The sequence below is a fragment of the Moschus berezovskii genome, chromosome 6 (genome assembly GCF_049115385.1).
Source record: "Moschus berezovskii isolate FMDL1 chromosome 6, NW_MosBer_1.0, whole genome shotgun sequence".
Classification (NCBI taxonomy): Eukaryota; Metazoa; Chordata; class Mammalia; order Artiodactyla; family Moschidae; genus Moschus; species Moschus berezovskii.
Window position 1 is genome coordinate 40,298,819 of NC_142465.1, and position 19,526 is coordinate 40,318,344.

Here is a 19,526-nt window from a genome sequence, read left to right on the forward strand (position 1 = left end):
CCATCTATTTGCCGTGAAGTGATGGGACTGGATACCATGATCTTAGCTTTTTTGAATGCTGAGTTTTAAGCCAGCTTTCTTACTCTCCTCTTTCACTTTCATCAAGAGGCTCTTCAGTTCCTCTTCACTTCCTGCCATTAGGGTGGTGTTATCTGCATATCTGAGGTTATTGATATTTCTCCTGGCAGTCTTGATTACAACTTGTGCTTCATGTAGCCCAGCATTTCACATGGTTTTTCCCGTGGTCATGTATGGATGTGAGAGTTGGACTGTGAAGAAAGCTGATCGCCGAAGAATTGATGCTTTTGAGCTGCGGTGTTGGAGAAGACTCTTGAGAGTCCCTTGTACCACAAGGAGATCCAATCAGTCCATTCTAAGGGAGATCGATCCTGGGTGTTCATTGGAAGGACTGATGTTAAAGCTGAGACTGCAATACTTTGGCCACCTCATGCGACGAGTTGACTCACTGGAAAGGACTCTGATGTTGGGAAGGGTTTGGGGGCGGGAGGAGAAGGGGACGACCGAGGATGAGGATGAGATGGCTGAATGGTATCACTGACTCTGTGGACTTGAGTCTGAGTGTACTCCGGGAGTTGGTGATGGACAGGGAGGCCTGGCGTGCTGTGATTCATGGGGTCGCGGAGAGTTGGACATGACTGAGCGACTGAACTGAACTGAACTGTGCATATAAGTTAAATAAGCAGCGTGACAATATACAGCCTTGACATACTCCTTTCCCAATTTTGAACCCGTCTCTTGTTCCATGTCCAGTTTTAACTTTTACTTCTTGACATGCATGCAGGTTACTCAGACACCCGTCAAACCACCTCAAAGGATTATCATGATTGTCGACTAAAAAATATAGTCACAACCTGAAAGTAGAGAGCTATTTTATTTGGAGGGAAGGTTTAAGACTCCAAATCTGGGAAGTAGCTCTGAGAAAACTGCTCTAAGGAGGCAGGAGGGGAAGTCAGGCTATATACAAGTTTGCAATAAAGGGGGCAGGCAGTTTGAACATCAAAGATCAGGTATCAAGTTAAGGAATTTAGCACTGTATGTACAGGAAGAGTCAAGTCTCTGGGCTCACTGAATTTATTCCTTTCATATGCACTTCAGCTGTCTGGGGCCAATCCTGTTTCCTTGTTCACCTTGCTTCTTCCATTCCCCCAGCCCCTAAGCAATCACTGTGGGGGTGGCAGCATCTGCTGGATCTCAGTTTTGGGAGTCCTCATTCACATTTGGAGGCCAGATATTGGTGAATATTGTGACATTTCTTGTTTATTAATATGGCAGGAGATAGTTTCATTTCACAGGATTTAATGAAAAACTGTGGACCTACGAGGTGATGCTAATGATAATGAACCTGCTTGCCAATGCAAGAGATGTAAGAGATGCCAGTTCAAACCCTGGGTTGGGAAGATCCCCTGGAGGAGGGCATGGAAACCCACTCCAGTATTTTTGCTTGGAGAAGCCCATGGACAGAGGAACCTGGTAGGCTACAGTCCATTGGGTCGCACAGAGTTGGACACGACTGAAGCGACTTAGCATGCATGCAAGCACAATGAGAAGTGGTCATTTGAGAGCTCGCTGAAATATACTGTTTGCCCAAAATGTAGGGTAGTATTATTTCTACAATTTCTTCTTTCTGCTTCTTCCATCCAGTTAATATACGATCTAAGTAGAGAGAAGAGCACGTTAATGGTTTCAAACAAAGATATACCCTCAGTGTTTCAGTTTAGATAAGACAATGAATTACTGAGCAGTGACATCAATAGGTGAATATCACTGGACCAATCGGGCTTCCCCTCTGGCTCAGGTGGTAAAGAATCTACCTGCAATGTAGAAGGCCTGGGTTCAATCCATGGGTGGGAAGATCCCCTGGAGGAGGAAATGGCAACCCACTACAGTATTCTTGCCTGGAGAATTCAATGGATAGAGGAGCCTGGCAGGCTACAGTCATACTGAGCAACTAACACTTTTACTTTCACTGAACTAATTACCCAAGAGGCCCCAGTGTGTATCTAAATGTAAATATGCATTGTGAATCAGCATATTTAACATGTTAAAAATCCCTAGCAATTGATAATTTGTCTACAGCTTACAGTAGTATTAGTCCAGAGAAATGCACAAAAAATGTGAAGCTAAATAACAGGGGACAGATTCTCCCCATACCCCTACTCCATTTCCACAGCTGAGAGACCACGTGGGAGTGGGGAAGTGTAGAGGGGAGAGAATTAGATGAGGCAGGATTCCTATTGATTTATTTCCTTTTCTGCTACTGTGAAGGTAGCCTCACCCTTCCCCCACTGCTGTAGTTGCTCAGTTGAAAATGAAACTGCTGAAAATAGAGAAGAAATGCCTCTCCTTACTTTTTGCGTCTTGCCCACCTGACATAACTCCTGCTCCATTTATCCATCAGTCCAGAGGAAGGATGTCCATCTTTCTCTACAGTCCTTTTTTCCATTTCCCTACACAGTATTTTGTTACCTTCGTAATACTCTCTCCTCTTTAAAAAATTACTTTTATGAGATGAAGCAAACTAGAAAGCAAAATCAAGTGGGACAACTCAACTTAGTGTACTTGTCTATGAAGTGGAGGAGTTGAGTTATATAACCCTTAAGATTTCTTCCTAGTCCTAAAAGTGTCCTTGATGAGTCTATGAAATAAACACTTCCTAAACCTTAATGTTTTATGATGGGGCAGGAAATCTCACCATTAGAGCAAAAAAGATGCAATAGACATTTTTCAGATGGAGAAAGCTTTCCTTAAAAAAAAAGATTGTATATTCTCAGAAATGCTGTTTACCATAAAAAATAATTTTAGTCTCTGAAATGACTCACATGAAAAGGTGTAAGACGCAGAAAAAGAAAAAGACTAACAGTGCTTCTATTGCCGTTTTTCCATGTCTGTTGTGAATGTACAGTCAACCAACCATAACAAGAGGTTTGGTATTTTGGCATTGATTGCATGAGAGTTTTTGCATTTCCCCCTGTTGTTTCAACTACATAGCATAATGTAAATCAGCAAGGAGGAAGGGTAAGAATCCATACATTATTTCTATTAATCTCCTTCTCGAAATACCTCACTGTCTCCTTTAATGAGAAATCCCTGCATGGTGCATGGTGTTGCGGGATTGCTTCTTTCCTGTGTTGTGTGCTTGTAATGAATCTTACTGATTGGCAAAAATGATATTATGACGGTAATTTTATCATTTTACTTTGTGGGAGCTTATAGAATTCTCAGCTAGTTAATTTTAAAAGAATTCTTCATTAAATATCAGCCTCATTTTAGCATAGGAAATGGCAAGGGTTTGGGGAAAAGTGTTATTTTTTTCAACTAAGGAAAAATACTATATGTGCTGATGTTTCCACCTATAATAAACCTTTCATGATTCAAACATGCAATTATAATATTAGGAAAAAAATCTTTTACTCAGTAGGGTTGCCAGTTAGCATTGAGGTCGAGCTGTGCTGCTAGCACCTCTATAGCAAGTGCTTTCACCATTTGGGCGGACTTTACGCCCAGCGGTCATGCTCCACAAAGTCACCGGCATCCATTATGTAATCACAGGAAACCTTGACTTTGAAGAAGATGAGGTTTGTATAATTAAATAAATAACAGTTTGCTGTAATAGGTTTCCTGGCCATGTTCAATATTCTCTCATTCCGGACCTGATCAGTGTAAACAGGAAACTCTGAGTTAGCGGCTCTTTAAGCACTGCCCCCCCACCCCCTTGCAGCCAGGTAATTTAAGACTATCCAGAAAACGCATTAAATGCTTGGGTCATGAGGAGACGGTTGAGCAAATTGAAGATACTTACTAAAAATTTATGAACTAATAAGAACTGAGTTAGTAAATTATCTCAAGACTTAAAAACAAATGAATATAGCTTCTCAAAATGCTTCTCTTGTCATTGTTACTTTCTTAAGTAGAAGACTACTCCTTTAGGACATAATCCAATATGATGAATAAAGGTAGAAACTTGTGATGATGAAAAGCAAAAGAAAAGGATGTGAAGCTGTACTGAATTCGATTACCTTCACACTCTGACTTTCTTGAGACTGGGAACTGTGCTGTGCTCATTTCTGTATTCCCTAGATCCTAGTTTAGTTTTAGACACATGTTAAGTCAGAAAGTGTCCGTTAATCAATAAGTAAAGTCTGAAATACTATGTCCAGAAAAATTTCAAGGAGTGAAGTTCTAGTCTTTCAAATCAGATGCCATTGTCGCAATGATCTGGCGAATTCTAAGATACTGCTAAAATCAGATAAAGTCTGGAAAATTGGGGAAAACAAACTATTTATGTCTCAAAGAATATGATTAGTTATATATTTCAAGTCTTTCTTCTGGCTATAAAGAGAAATATCTGAAAAGCATGTGAGTTTTACTATAAAACCTCTCATCTATGCATAAATGAACCCAGGACACCTCAGTCTGGACAGGACAGATCAGCTTAGGGGCAGCAAGGGCTGACAGACTATGGGGAGAACAACCATGGCCTTGAAGAAGATGAGTTTGGGACAAATAAAAGGAATTGCTGCTTTAGGTAGAAGTAAACAGTTAATGCTAGAGCTTCACAAATGTGTTGGAAATAGAAATTGCTGCAGGAAAGGTTCAGAAAAATTCATAACTAAGAGAATAACAAGAGATCCTTGTATGCTTTGGATGAATTCATGATCATTGGGGACTGTCATGGTGAAGAAGATGCATTGCATTTCCCTATAACAAGTCCCTTGCTAATTTTGCCAGACAGAATATTCAGCTGGATGGACCACTGGCCTGCCCTCCCCAGCACTTTCCATGATCTGATTGACACAGGAGAGCTCCTTAAAAAACAATCCTTAGGAACTCATTTGCCAGAAATCATGCACCTATGGAAATAAAATGAAGGACATTATTTATATGCACTATTTTCCACATTCTCGCCATTGTGAAGCACCTGTGCCCTGGCACTGCTCAGGAAACTGAAATAGAAAACAGACCTAGGGAGGCTTGTTGACTGCTACATTTTCCATTTTTGCCGAAAGGTTCCCATGGGCATCATCGCGCCAGTAGCGTGAATTCTCTCCTCACAGATGCACAGGCCTTCCTTCTGGCCTTTTCCCCAAACCTCTCCTAATTTACTCAGATGATGGCCACCAATGGGACACTTCTTTTGTCTGACTGGGATGACAGATGGCAGAGATTCCACCGGGATCGGCATTAATAGGACTCGGGGAGCTTCCGAGTCTGAATTGAGAGGCCATTCCTCTCTGGCCTCCAGAGACTTGGTACATCATAGTTTGAATCCATCTTTGCACTCACCTTATAGGTAAAAGGGAAAAGGGCGAAAGAGATAATTATACGGTTGTATTTAACATTTACTTTTAGGAGAATGAACAGTGGACTTGCGCTAAAAGCACCAGTGTGACCAAATCACTAACCATTTTCCCCTTTATTGCTGAAGTCAAAATTCCCAGAAAAAAATATTTTAACACACCCTTGGAAAAGAGATGATTTATTTTTATAAGCTGTAGCTCAGCTTATAAAATGAAAGCTCATACATACTGCAGCAAACCATCTGTCGGGGGGATCCAGATGAGCTAAACAGATGCAACAATTCAAGTTATTTCTGACATGCATAAATAAAACTAGCTAGGAATCAGGATTAAAAAATACTCAAATCCTAAAGCCTTTTAAAATGTCAATGGAAACTCATCAGTGTCAGATAACCCTCTACATATATAGCATTTCATTGGGAGAGAGATTTTTTTTTTTTTTTTCATTCCTAGCTTGGTCTTTCTCGAGGACTCAGAACATAACTGCTATTTACATAACAGCAAAGAACTCAGAATAGTTGATAAATAATCAGAGAACCCTCTCTCAGGCTACCTGGTATTTTTTGAATTATAGGGAAAGCAGATTCTGAATGGATAAAAGGAAAAGCTTTAGGTAAAAACAGTGAGAACTTACTGAATGCTTGCTTCACGGCAGGCAATGTTTTAAGTTCCTTGTACATATTAATTAATTTCATCCTCACTGCAATCCTATGGGATAAGTACCATCACTGTCCCCATTGAACAGATCAAAATACTGAACCTCTAAGAGGTTAAAGAGCTTGACAAGGGCCCCGCCACCAGTTCCTAGCAGGGCTGGAATCTACACACCAAATCTTTACATTCCATTGCCTCAGCATGCACTGAACGTCTTTTCCAGATCACAGAGAAATGATAATTGAGACCATAAAGCCATTCTTGACCCTGGAAGAATCCTAGCCATCCTTGTCTAGGCTCTTCTGGTGCAGAAAAAACACACAGAAAGTATTAGACAGAGCTGTCTGGCAGTCTGTAGGATCCTTTTCTAGTCCTGTCTCCAGCTTCTTCTGGACCTTTCTCCAGTCATGCTCTGCTTTGGGACCTCCTCTGTTTTGTTCCCAGCTCCGAACTTTCTAATTCCTCTTAGATATGCCTTTCTTACAGACTACCCCATTTAAAAATTTTATTTATTTATTTGGGTGCATCAGGGCTTAGTTGGGGCATGCAGGATCTTCACTGTGTCTGGCAGGATCTTTCGTTGCCCCGCACAGAGTCTCTAGTTGTGGTACATGGGTTCTGGAGCTCATAGGCTCAGTATTTGTGGCACATGGGCTGAGTTGCACTCTGTGGCATGTGGGATCCTAGTTCTCCCACCAGGGATCGAACCCAGATCCTCTGCATTGCAAGGCAGATTCTTAACCACTGGACCACCAGGGATGTCCCTACCCCATTTCTATTGTGTATTCTGCCTCTTGCGTTTTGTTTGATAAGGATTATAGAAAGTACATAAATGCTAAGATGAGAGGAATTCTGATTACAGGAAATGTTTCTCAGTAGCTGTATTTTTCAAAGTTGATCCTCTGGCTACCTGCATAGGCATCACTGGTGGTGCTCCAGAGAATGGCGGATTCTGGGCTCCACCTCATACCTGAGGCATCCTACTCTGGGTGTGTGGCTGATGGATCATTTACACAAGCTCTCCAGGTGATTCCCATACAAACTAAAGTTTCAGAACTATTGACAGATAGAGAGTGTTTCATACTTAATGATCCCAGGGGTGATTCTATATTTACTGACCAGGAAAGCATTAAGGTCTCCCTACAAAAAGAAGCAGAACTTGGAGGAAACTATCAAGCTAGCATTTGTGGTTCTCTTGGAAGTTTGTGGGCTACTATTGAGCATGTTAAAATACAACACAATGCACTATGTTTTAGAGATTTTACCTGGGTTTGCCCCAAAACAACTATTTTACAATATCAAGTAAAATCAAAGGCCTTTCAGGGTAGAAGGGTGGTGCTCCAGAATGGCTTCAGCAAGCTCTTCAGTCAATGCACAGAACAAAGAGAACAACAGAGACAAAACAGAAGGGGGCACGTTCTGATTTTCTTCAGTTTCCCTGGGTCGGAAAGATCCCCTGGAGGAGGGCAGGGCAACCCACTCCAGTATTCCAGCCTGGAGAATTCCATGGACAGAGGAGCCTGCTGAGCTACGGTCCATAGGGTCACAAAGAGTCAGACCCAACTGAAGTGACTTGGCACATACACATGGATTCGTAAGTAGAACATTCCAAAATATGTAAGCTTTGGGCACCACAAAACCTGCCCCTACCCCTGTCTCTAAATGACAGTATATATGACAAAGCTATGCATAAGAGCCCTGAATTAAATATTTTTAACAGCTTTATTTTCCTTTCCAGTCAATGGACTCTCTGAGCCTCCCTCCCCACCTCTCCTGTCCTTTCTTTAAACTTGATGTTCTGCACTCAAACAGGATATTTTTGAAAAGACTTCTGATAGTCAGAGACAATATTAGTGCCATGATAGTCTGAGACGAGAGCTGATAGTAAGAACAGATGGTTCTGGCAAAAGCCTACCCAAAGGGATATGGTGATACCATGTGTGTGATAGCTGTTTTAGAAGTCTGAGAGGGCAGTGTGCTGCAGAGATTAAGTGGGGACTCTGAAACCACACTATGTGACCTGAACTCAAATTGATTGATTTACCCAGCAAATTTAATAGATGGGCCTCATTCATTTTGAATAGGAAAAGAAACCTGCTATACCTTCCCTATTCATGAGCTCATTCTCCAATTTAGGAAGGTCGCCTCATGCTCAAAGCAAAAAACAGCCTTCAAGTTGGGAAGCAAAGGTTTTTTGCAGCACTCAGATGTTCACGTTTTCTGCGCTCAGGCTATTTTTATTCGGCAGCACAGACGGTCGTGTAAGCACAGATTTCTTTGGCAGTTTTTATTATAGCAGGTGTAGGATCCTAGGCCATTGTCCTTAAAACACACACGTTCACTACCTGCATTTGAACAGCTTGAGAACTAATGCCATTCTTTATTTGATTATGTAGCTTACTGATTCTTGCTAAAAAAAAAAAAAAGAATTATAAAGCATAACTCCAAGAAGCCTTGTTTAGATGAGAATGACTGAGATGTCATGAAATAATATTATAATAAATCATATTCAAGCCATTTCAAGAGCAGGACACATTTGAAAATGGAATAATCTAAGGATCCACAAGAGAATGACTTGAGGGAAACATGGAGCCTTGCCACAGCAGTAAGTTTCACTCAATGAAATGAGAAGTGGCCTGAACTCCCTAAAGGCACGTGGTCTGACTGGAGCGGTAGGGTACAATTGTTTTGATCTCAGCAGTAAATGAAGAAGAAAGCACAAAGAGTATTCATGTTGAAAAAATATACTGAGCCATATGTTGTGAAAAAGAAACCCACCTAATGAACAAAACCCAGGCAGAGTGGCCTATGGAGTGTGGCAGAGACAGCTAGTGATATTCCTAGGCTAGAATGTGGCTAGACCTGATGCCACCTGGCTGCTCAATGGCAGATCATGTCTCTCTGTTCTCCTTGACTCTGTGTGGGGCTGTCTCACTAGGTATTCCTCACGGAATGTGAGTAGAGGTGCCATGTTCTATTTCCAGGCCAGGTGGCTAAGAAAGACACTCTCTCAGTCATTTTCCCCATTCTTGTTATTCCCATTTGCCCACTGGATGCTGAAGCTGAAATTGTTAAAGCACCAGGAACTTAAGTCCAGAATGATGGTCCAGAGCCCCCCACTTATCTGGAACCACCTTGCACTGCTAAGTGAGTGAAACTAAACTATATAGGCAGATGCTTCTAAACTGTTACCATTTTCATTTTTAAAGCAGCCAGCATGACTCTAACCAGGAGACAATCAAATCATGTTCGAAATTTTACCTGTTATGTGAATATGATATTCCTCCTTGAAGATCTTCTGGAAGAAAGGAATCTTGAACTGCATATGAGGAGTATGCAAACCGGGAAGATTTACATCAACGTCTCCCATGAAATGTGGAAATTCCCAGTCCTGTCAGAGAAAATCAACATGACAACATATCTGTGATTTGTTTCGTTCCTAAGCAGCAAAACACCAAAAATTGACTTTTTATAAGCACTTATTTTAAAATCATTTAAATGCAGCCAGCTGTTGGGTGTATCTGTTTTGTTCTGTGATGGTTGTTTTATGTACATTAGGTAGCAGTATGCAATCAAAATCAAAATTAAGTCATAACTTATATCCTCAGATTTTCTCTTTAATGTGATAATAAGAAACCAATGCAGAATTGATGTGCATTAATATATGTTTCTTTCTTTCATTATGGAGATCTGATCTTAAATTTTTATAGGAAGGAAGTGATCCATATTTTATAAATATGGGGTAATTTAGTTATTTTTTGTTCCACTATTTTTTAAAAATAAGAAATTTATACCAGCATATTTTCTGTAAGAAGACACAGAGGATCTAATTCATTTAACCAAGTTCCTCAGTTCACATCAAGGGAGTTTTATTAATCATCTGTGCTAGCAACTATATGGAATGGAAAAATGCCAAAATCTTCTGTCCTGTTCTCTTGCAGTTTAGCATCAATTTGAACCAAATGATGGAGGGCCTGACATGCTAGCCTGAAAGATGCACAGTGAATTCATTCCAAAACTGTCATTAGTTATTTCCTTGTTGTCAAGGCAAAATCATGTGGGATGACCCTCCTTCTCACAAGGAAGGAAAAAAGATGCAAATGAGGATATTTTTAGGTGACTCATCCGCTCTTGGTTTTTGGATAGAAGCACCAAATTAAAGTTCATAACTAGCATGTGAAGAAGAAATACACTAAAATAATGAAGAAACCTTTAAGCTGAATCCACGTTTTTATTTCCAGCAATAAAATTATTACTAAATTGACAAACAGTTCTATATTTAGTGAATATTTTCTAAAGAACTTGGAGATGAAAAAATAATAAGCAAAATATTGCTTTAAAATTTTAATCCACTATTTTGACATAAAAAGTTAAATTTTTCTGAGATTTCTCTATGTGAAGCTAATAGAGGTGTGCTGATAATAGTGTGCATGGACATTTCAGGAGTTTCCATAGCCATTCCACTTCCCTCTTTGCAGCAAATTCTGATTAAGGGAGAACAAACCTTAAAGGAAAGAAGAATATGTGAGTGGTGGTAATCAGGAAAGTTTTCAATGTTTATTAATTTTTGATCTATGGATAACTTTAAGCCAGTTATAAGAAATAAATATATAAGTGTAAAAAGAAAATGATGCAATATCATCCCTTACTACTGGTGCATATGCCAGTATCTTGTTGGTCTTGCCTTTCCTGGTTTTTCAGAAATCAGCAGCAAATAGACATGTAATTTTGGAAATTCAGAAAACCCAAAGCACTGATGTTGGATGAATTTGGAATATTTTGAACTAAAATATTAGTAGAAAATGGATTGGAATAATACTTGTGAACTATTGCATTTTATTAAAGTGTACTTTTTTTTTCATTGATATCATCTTGCTCTAATCTTGTTACTCAGAAGACACTTGAAAAGAATTAAAATTGAATTTAGTCCTTTGCTAAAATATAACTGACATCTGCCATAAAAAATTATGCTTGGCAATGATAACCAGAGAATCTTTCACTAGCTCAGGATAAGAAGCATAAAACATTATCAATAGAGCAATTCCCTTTCTTACTTCTTGGTTTAAGAAAGAATTAAGGATTAACAGATACACACTACTATCTATATAAAATAGTCACACAGTAAGGACCTACTGTATGTATAGCAAAGGGAACTATATTTAATTCCTTGTTAATGGAAAAAATCTGAAAAGAATCACTGAATCACTTTGCTGTATACCTGAAACTGACACAACATTGTAAATCAACTACACTTCAATTGAAAAAAAAAGGAGTGAATATTTCTTGGTAGTAATTGGGCAAGTGTACTTAGTGTACTTTCTTTTGAAAAGATGTTCTTGGACTGTTATCGTTTAGCTTCTCATTTCATGAAATGAAAGCTTTCTACTAGGTATGAAATTGATTTTTGTTTGAAAGTAATCTCTAGAGATTTCTTGTATACTGGGATCAAATCCTCACCACCCCCCGTCCGAGTACTTCCTTAATTATATCCCAACTGTACTTGGAGATAGAAAGAGGAATTCAGGAAATGTAGACTAGAGGACAGGAGAAAGTCTTCCTCTTCATCTAGATGATGGCATTCTTTTCTTTCTTTTTTTTAAAGAGATGAAGTCAGAGAGTTTGGGGGGAAATGCGAGAGTAGTATCTTACACCATCTAAGAAATTAAAAGCAAAGAAAGAACTAATAAAAGAGATGATACATAAAGTCTCTCAGATTCCCCCTTTATATTATCCAGGGGCTTCCCTGGTAGCTCAGTGGTAAAGAATCTGCTCGCCAATGCAGGAGACATGGTTTTGATCTCTGGTCTGGGAAGATCCCACATGCCTCAGAGCAACTAAGCCTGTGCACCCCAGCTATTGAGCCTGTGCTTTAGAGCCCAGGAGCCACAACTTCTGAAGTCTGTAAACCCACAGCCTGCTCCACAACAAGAGAAGTCACTGCAATGAGAAGCCCACACACCACAGCTACCGAGTAGCCCCTGGTGGCCACAACTAGAGAAAAGCCCGTGTAGCAAGGGAGGCCCAGAACAGCCAAACAATGAATAAATAAAATTACCAGATTTGGGTTTTAAAAACTGTTTTACTTAGTCTTTCAATTCCCTGCCTCCACACTCTCCCTGCTACTCTTATTTTTGTAGTTTAGTTCCTCAGTCGTGTCCTGACTCTTTGCAACCCCATGGACTGTAACCCGCCAGGCTCCTCTCTCCATGGGATTCTCTAGGCAAGAATTCTGGAGTGGGTTGCCATTCCCTTCTCCAGAGCATCTTCCTGATTTAGGGATTAAACCTGGGTCTCCTGCATTGCAGGCAGATTCTTAAACATCTGATTCACCAGGGAAGCTCCTAGTTCAATTCCTATTCTGTATATTTCTTCAGAAGCATTGTTGAATCAGTGTAAACTTTGACCTTGACTTAGAATGGAATGGTAATAATAAGCATTGCTACCACTTCCAATACATTTTGGGCTCATCTTAATGGAAGCATCAGAGGGTAGTGATACCTCAAGTATTTTTTTTATATATATAGGAGATAAAAGAGGAAGAAGAATGATATTCTCAACCCCCATCTTCATCTCCAAATCCCACAGGCTTCTTGGGAAGGTGAGATAATGCCTGGACAGCAACTAGCACATTGCTGGGGACAGAGGGAAGAGACAGAGAAACAGTCAACAAGCATGGCTGATTTCCCAGAATCATTCCAAGGTCAGAGTATTCCTGAGAGTGAAGCAGAGGAAGCAGATAGATCTGTTTTCAAGAGAATCACACACAAAGCTGCTTCAGGGTCCAAGTGGAAAAGGACGAAGGTCATCTTCTCCTGCCCTCATCCACTGCACAGTGCTGGCCTCCTGAAGCCTCTGATGGGACTTTGGTCAGAGCAGAGTCCTCCCAGAGGGCACCAGGAGCAGGACCATAGGGAAGGTCATTTCTCTCAAAGGGACATGTGAGTGATCTCAGTGGAGGACAGAAAAACAGGAGCAAACTAATTTCTTGTGCAATGTGTATCTCACACTGTAGTGACCTCCAGGAATAACTGTGGCAGACTTTCACTGTGATGGGGGAGACATTGCTACCCTGGAGCAGGAGCTGGTAACCTAGCAACATGTGAAACTAAAGGCCAAAGAAACCCAAAGACACTTGGATCATAAATTTTCAAACACTGGCAATGTTCTAACATCATCCTAAGCTATATGCTTATATTTACATACAAAATAACCTCCAAATCTTGCTATTATTAACTCATTTTACAGAAAAGAAAAATTTGCCTCAGAGAGGTTAAATTGTGACAAAATGATAGCTGTCATATGGCAGAGCACAGGCAAAAGAATAAATACTTTCTGCTGGGCCATGCTGCCTCTAGCTATGAAAACTGATGACCCTTAACTGTTTTTGACTTATTACTATAATTATCTATACCTGCTATACCTGTTCTGGGGGCTTCCCAGGTGGTAGACAGGTAAAGAATCCACCTGCTAATGCAGGAGACACAGGAGACATGGGTTCTATCCCTGGGTTGGGAAGATCCCCAGGAGGAGAAAATGGCAACCCGCTCCAGTATTCCTGCCAGGATCATCTCATGGACAGAGGAGCCTGGTGGGCTACAGGCCATGGGGTCACAAAGAGTCAGACACGACTGAGCAATTGAGCAGGCATGCATGTACACTAATCCTGTTCTTATTGAGAACCACGGATAACAGTCATTGCATGTTCATCTCTCACCAAAAGTCAGTTCCATGTGTGGCTTTAAATGATTTCCCCACCCCAACCCCAGAAGTTTCTCGTATTTTCAGTTCAGTTCAGTTCAGTTGCTCAGTCGTGTCCGACTCTTTACAACCCATGAATCACAGCACACCAGGCCTCCCTGTCCATCACCAACTCCTGGAGTTCACTCAAACTCATGTCCATTGAGTTGGTGATGCCATCCAGCCATCTCATTCTCTGTTGTCCCCTTCTCCTCCCGCCCCCAATCCTTCCCAGCATCAGAGTCTTTTCCAGTGAGTCAACTCGTCGCATGAGGTGGCCAAAGTATTGGAGTTTCAGCTTTAGAATCAGTATTTTATCCAACCCTAATCTTGGAATGTGAAGTCAAGTGGGCCTTAGAAAGCATCACTACGAACAAAGCTAGTGGAGGTGATGGAATTCCAGTAGAACTATTTCAAATCTTGAAAGATGATGCTGTGAAAGTGCTGCACTCAATATGCCAGCAAACTTGGAAAACTCAGCAGTGGCCACAGGACTGGAAAAGGTCAGTCTTCATTCCAATCCCAAAGAAAGGCAATGCCAAAGAATGCTCCAACTACCACACAATTGCACTCATCTCACACGCTAGTAAAGTCATGCTCAAAATTCTCCAAGCCAGGCTTCAGCAATATGTGAACCGTGAATTCCCAGATGTTCAAGCAGGTTTTAGAAAAGGCAGAGGCACCAGAGATCAAATTGACAACATCTGCTGGATCATGGAGAAAGCAAGAGAGTTCCAGAAAAACATCTATTTCTGCTTCATTGACTATGCCAAAGCCTTTGACTGTGTGGATCACAATAAACTGTGGAAAATTCTGAAAGTGATGGGAATACCAGACCACCTGACCTGCCTCCTGAGAAACCTGTATGCAGGTCAGGAAGCAACAGTCAGAACTGTACATGGAACAATAGACTGGTTTCAAATAGGAAAAGGAGTACGTTAAGGCTGTATATTGTCACCTTGCTTATTTAACTTCTATGCAGAGTATATCATGAGGAACGCTGGGCTGGAAGAAGCAAAAGCTGGAATCAAGATTTCTGGGAGAAATATCAATAACCTCAGATATGCAGATGACACCACCCTTATGGCAGAAAGTGAAGAGGAACTAAAAAGCCTCTTGATGAAAGTGAAAGAGGAGAGTGAAAATGTTGGCTTGAAGCTCAACATTCAGAAAACAAAGATCATGGCATCTGGTCCCATCACTTCATGGGAAATAGATGGGGAAACAGTGGAAACAGTGTCAGACTTTATTTTTTTGGGCTCCAAAATCACTGCAGATGCTGATTGCAGCCATGAAATTAAAAGACGCTTCCTCCTTGGAAGGAAAGTTATGACCAACCTTGATAGTATATTAAAAAGCAGAGACATTACTTTGCCAACCAAGGTCCGTCTAGTCAAGGCTATGGTTTTTCCCATGGTCATGTATGGATGTGAGAGTTGGACTGTGAAGAAAGCTGATCACTGAAGAATTGATGCTTTTGAACTGTGGTGTTGGAGAAGACTCTTGAGAGTCCCTTGGACTGCAAGGAGATCCAACCAGTCCATTCTAAAGGAGATCAATCCTGGGTGTTCATTGGAAGGACTGATGGTAAAGCTGAAACTGCAACACTTTGGCCACCTCATGCAACGAGTTGACTCACTGGAAAAGACTCTGATGCTGGGAAAGGTTGGGGGCGGGAGGAGAAGGGGATGACAGAGAATGAGATGGCTGGATGGCATCACCGACTCTGTGGACATGAGTTTGAGTGAACTCCGGGAGTTGGTGATGGACAGGGAGGCCTGGCGTGCATGATTCATGGGGTTGTGGAGAGTCAGACACGACTGAGCGACTGAACTGAACTGAACTGAACTGAATTTGACCAAGAAGATCAACTGTAACTTTTTCTCCATTAATCAACTGTCCCAGACGTCGCTGATTTACAATCAGATTGTTGAGTAGGGAGATTTAACCAACAGGTGATTACTAGCAGGTACAGCAATTCTCTTGGCATCAAAACTATGGATGTATAGCAGTTTCACACGCAGATTGTATGTACATGTTATGAGAGCTATGGTATTCTTTCCTTCTCCATACATTTTAAAAATCATATTTTGAACATCAGATGAAAACATTGATTTAAGAGAATGATGAAGCAAGATGTACTCAGCTACCAAGATTGGGGTAGAAACAGGTTGATCCTGTGATTTTATATTATAATATGTTCATTTACTCTATTCTTTAAGGAATGCTGTCAGTATTCAGTCATTCAAAGCTTCCTTACTATGGTCTCCTATCACATCCAACAATGCTTTCAGCCGTCTGTCCCATTTGTGGCTCAGTGATGTGAGAATGATTTAAGTACATTGTGTCACTCATCCTACTTTAGTTATGATCAGCTTATGGTAATGAACAAACTTCCAACTTTGTATCTTGCTTCATATATGAGAAACAGCTAACTTTTATTAGGTTGGGTATATTTCCCATATAAAAACAAATGAGAAATGTCATGGTATATATCTACTCAGATTTCTTACATACAAGGGTTTACTTTTGCTTATAGCTATAAAAATCACATTTGAACACTGATGTCCAAATTGCATTTGGACGAGTAATTTGGGACTGATGGGTCCAAATGTGATTCCATCCAAGTGTGGCACTATTATTCATGGATCACATCTGGATAGACTTTCAGGACAGTGTTCAATATATAGTCTCAAGATATCCTGGATTCATCATTTCCTCACATTTTCTCACTGAAGTACATGCCCTGGGGTCCAGGAAAAGCACTTGGTACTGTGCAGAGGAACTCAAGCTTGAAACCAACATGGTTTTGAATTCCCCAACTAGCATTCAATTTCCCAAATCAAATGAAGGGGTCCCCATTTCTATTTAGAGAAGCATTAGAGGATAAAAATGTAATAACAGTGAATACTTTACCCTGCAAAAATGAAACCATGGTTTCAGAACAAAAATCATATTTTAGGAGCTAAAGACTGGCCACTTGGTTTTTGAGAAATTTAAGACACAATTTAGATAATAGTTTGCCAAAAGTATAGATAACAACTTAGAACTGACAATAAATTCTTAAATATTGATTAAAAATACCATTTTTCAGTGTAATAATTTGCATATCTCCTCTTTATAGGCATTTAGATTATAAGGATTTAAATGATTTCAAAATTCAACTTTAAAGATTTGCTTCTTTCCTTTTGTTAATCTCCATTCTTCCTACTTCAGAACTGAATATAGGTCCATGAATATCAGAACATTATTCTACACAAACTGTCCCCAGCTTGTAAAGTGTCCTTGGTTTTTCTATGCTTACCGTGTCCTAGCAACAAGATTTTAGATGACAGTGAACAGTGGTCGCCTAAAGAATTGTACTCGTGCTTTGGAAGATATTTTTGCTTCTTATTAAGAATCTCAAGTGCCTGATTTCTTTCAGCAACAGTACGCTTCTCCTAATTGGCAAAACTGCCATGGTATCACCTAGCTGAATAAATCCTTGGAAACCTTGATGTACAGTAGATGTTGCTTATTTGTTTGTTTATTACCTGCCTCTCCCATTGGAATGTAAGCTCCAACATAAGGAATTTTCTCCTGTTTTGTTCACTGTTACATTTCTCCATACCTGTAGTATATACTAAGAACTCAAATACTTGATAAATTGATGAATGGAGCTCTTTGAAAGTTAAAGATATACAATTACTTTTGGGTTTCAGGTAAATGGAATTTAGGTAAACAGAGCAATAAATACGTGGTTTTGTAAATAATATTACACATCAAACTGAGATTCATTATAATGGAAAAAATGTTTTTTTCCCCTATAAACAAGGTGTATTGCAATTATACAGGCAGTCATTACTTTTAAGAAACTTTACCATCAGGCTCTGGCATGATAGCAGAGGTTTTTTTAAGATAAGTTTTATTCCATCTAGACAGCTTGAAAGATCATTCCTTTAACCCAAAGATTAAGTCATTTGCCAAAAATCACAGAGGAAAGGAGACAGTATATAATGGGAGGAAGAAAGTGGTCAAATTTAAATACTGTTAGATGAGGCAGTTAATATTTGGGGAATTAGTAAAAATGCTCATCGTGATGGTCCAAGACACCCTTCTAATTCCCATATAAGTGTAAAGAAGCTCATGAGACACGTTCAACCAAGTCAGAGAACAAGAAAAGAGAGTGTAAACCAACATGTGATTAAAAAATGGAGGATCGTCTCCCAAGATGGGTGACACTAGGAAGGTGATCAAGGCAACAATGAGTATCAGAGATGCCCAGCAATAAACATGAAGGATGTACAAAAGAGAAAGATCAGCAGGTTAATTCTTATAGGTACCTTTTGACAATTATTCTTATAAATTATACTCTCATTTTTTAACTCCAGAAAGAATGAAGGGATGGAGCCAAAGCAAAACAAATACCCAATTGTGGATGTGACTGATGCTAGAAGCAAGGTCCGATGCTGTAAAGAGCAATATTGCATAGGAACCTGGAATGTTAGGTCCATGAATCAAGGCAAATTGGAAGTGGTCAAACAGGAGATGGCAAGAGTGAACAAAGACATTCTAGGAATCAGTGAACTAAAATGGACTGGAATGGGTGAATTTAACTCAGATGACCATTATATCTACTACTGTGGGCAGGAATTCCTTAGAAGAAATGGAGTAGCCATCATGGCCAACAAAAGAGTCCGAAATGCAGTACTTGGATGCAATCTTAAAAATGACAGAATGATTTCTGTTCGTTTCCAAGGCAAACCATTCAATATTACAGTAATCCAAGTCTATGCCCCAACCAGTAATGCTGAAGAAGCCGAAGTTGAACAGTTCTATGAAGACCTACAAGGCCTTTTAGAACTAACACCCAAAAAAGATGTCCTTTTCATTATAGGGGATTGGAATGCAAAAGTAGGAAGTCAAGAAACACCTGGAGTAACAGGCAAATTTGGTCTTGGAGCACGAAATGAAGCAGGGCAAAGGCTAATAGAGTTTTGCCAAGAGAACGCACCGGTCATAGCAAACACCCTCTTCCAACAACACAAGAGAAGACTCTACACATGGACATCACCAGATGGTCAATACCAAAATCAGATTGATTATATTCTTTGCAGCCAAAGATGGAGAAGCTCTATATAGTTAGCAAAAACAAGACCAGGAGCTGACTGTGGCTCAGATCATGAACTTCTTATTGCCAGATTCAGACTGAAATTGAAGAAAGTAGGGAAAACCACTAGACCATTCAGATATGACCTAAATCAAATCCCTTATTATTATACAGTGGAAGTAAGAAATAGATTTAAGGGTCTAGATCTGATAGATAGAGTGCCTGATGAACTCTGGACGGAGGTTCGTGACATTGTACAGAAGACAGGGACCAAGACCATCCCCATGGAAAAGAAATACAAAAAAGCAAAATGGCTGTCTGAGGAGGCCTTACAAATAGCTGAGAAAAGAAGAGAAGTGAATAGTAAAGGAGTAAAGGAAAGATATAAGCATCTGAATGCAGAGTTCCAAAGAATAGCAAGGAGAGATAAGAAAGCCTTCCTCAGCAATCAATGCAAAGAAATAGAGGAAAACAACAGAATAGGAAAAACAAGAGATCTCTTCAAGAAAATTAGAGATTCCAATGGAACATTTCATGCAAAGATGGGCTCGATAAAGGACAGAAATGGTATGGACCTAACAGAAGCAGAAGATATTAAGAAGAGGTGGCAAGAATACACAGAAGAACTGTACAAAAAAGATCTTCACGACGAAGATAATCACGATGGCGTGATTACTCACCTGGAACCAGATATCTTGGAATGTGAAGTCAGGTGGGCCTTAGAAAGC

The 19,526-nt window shown here is 40.1% G+C and overlaps 1 protein-coding gene across 3 annotated transcripts in view; it reads right to left on the reverse strand.

Annotated features, from left to right (window-relative positions):
* Positions 1-19,526, reverse strand: part of TMEM117 (transmembrane protein 117) — a 660,208-nt gene that overhangs the window by 6,803 nt on the left and 633,879 nt on the right. For all 3 annotated transcript variants that reach the window (XM_088836963.1, XM_055394056.2, XM_055394055.2), the window contains one exon: positions 9,234-9,363. In XM_088836963.1, the coding sequence (XP_088693089.1) occupies positions 9,234-9,363 (130 nt within the window). The remainder of the gene's footprint in view (positions 1-9,233; positions 9,364-19,526) is intronic.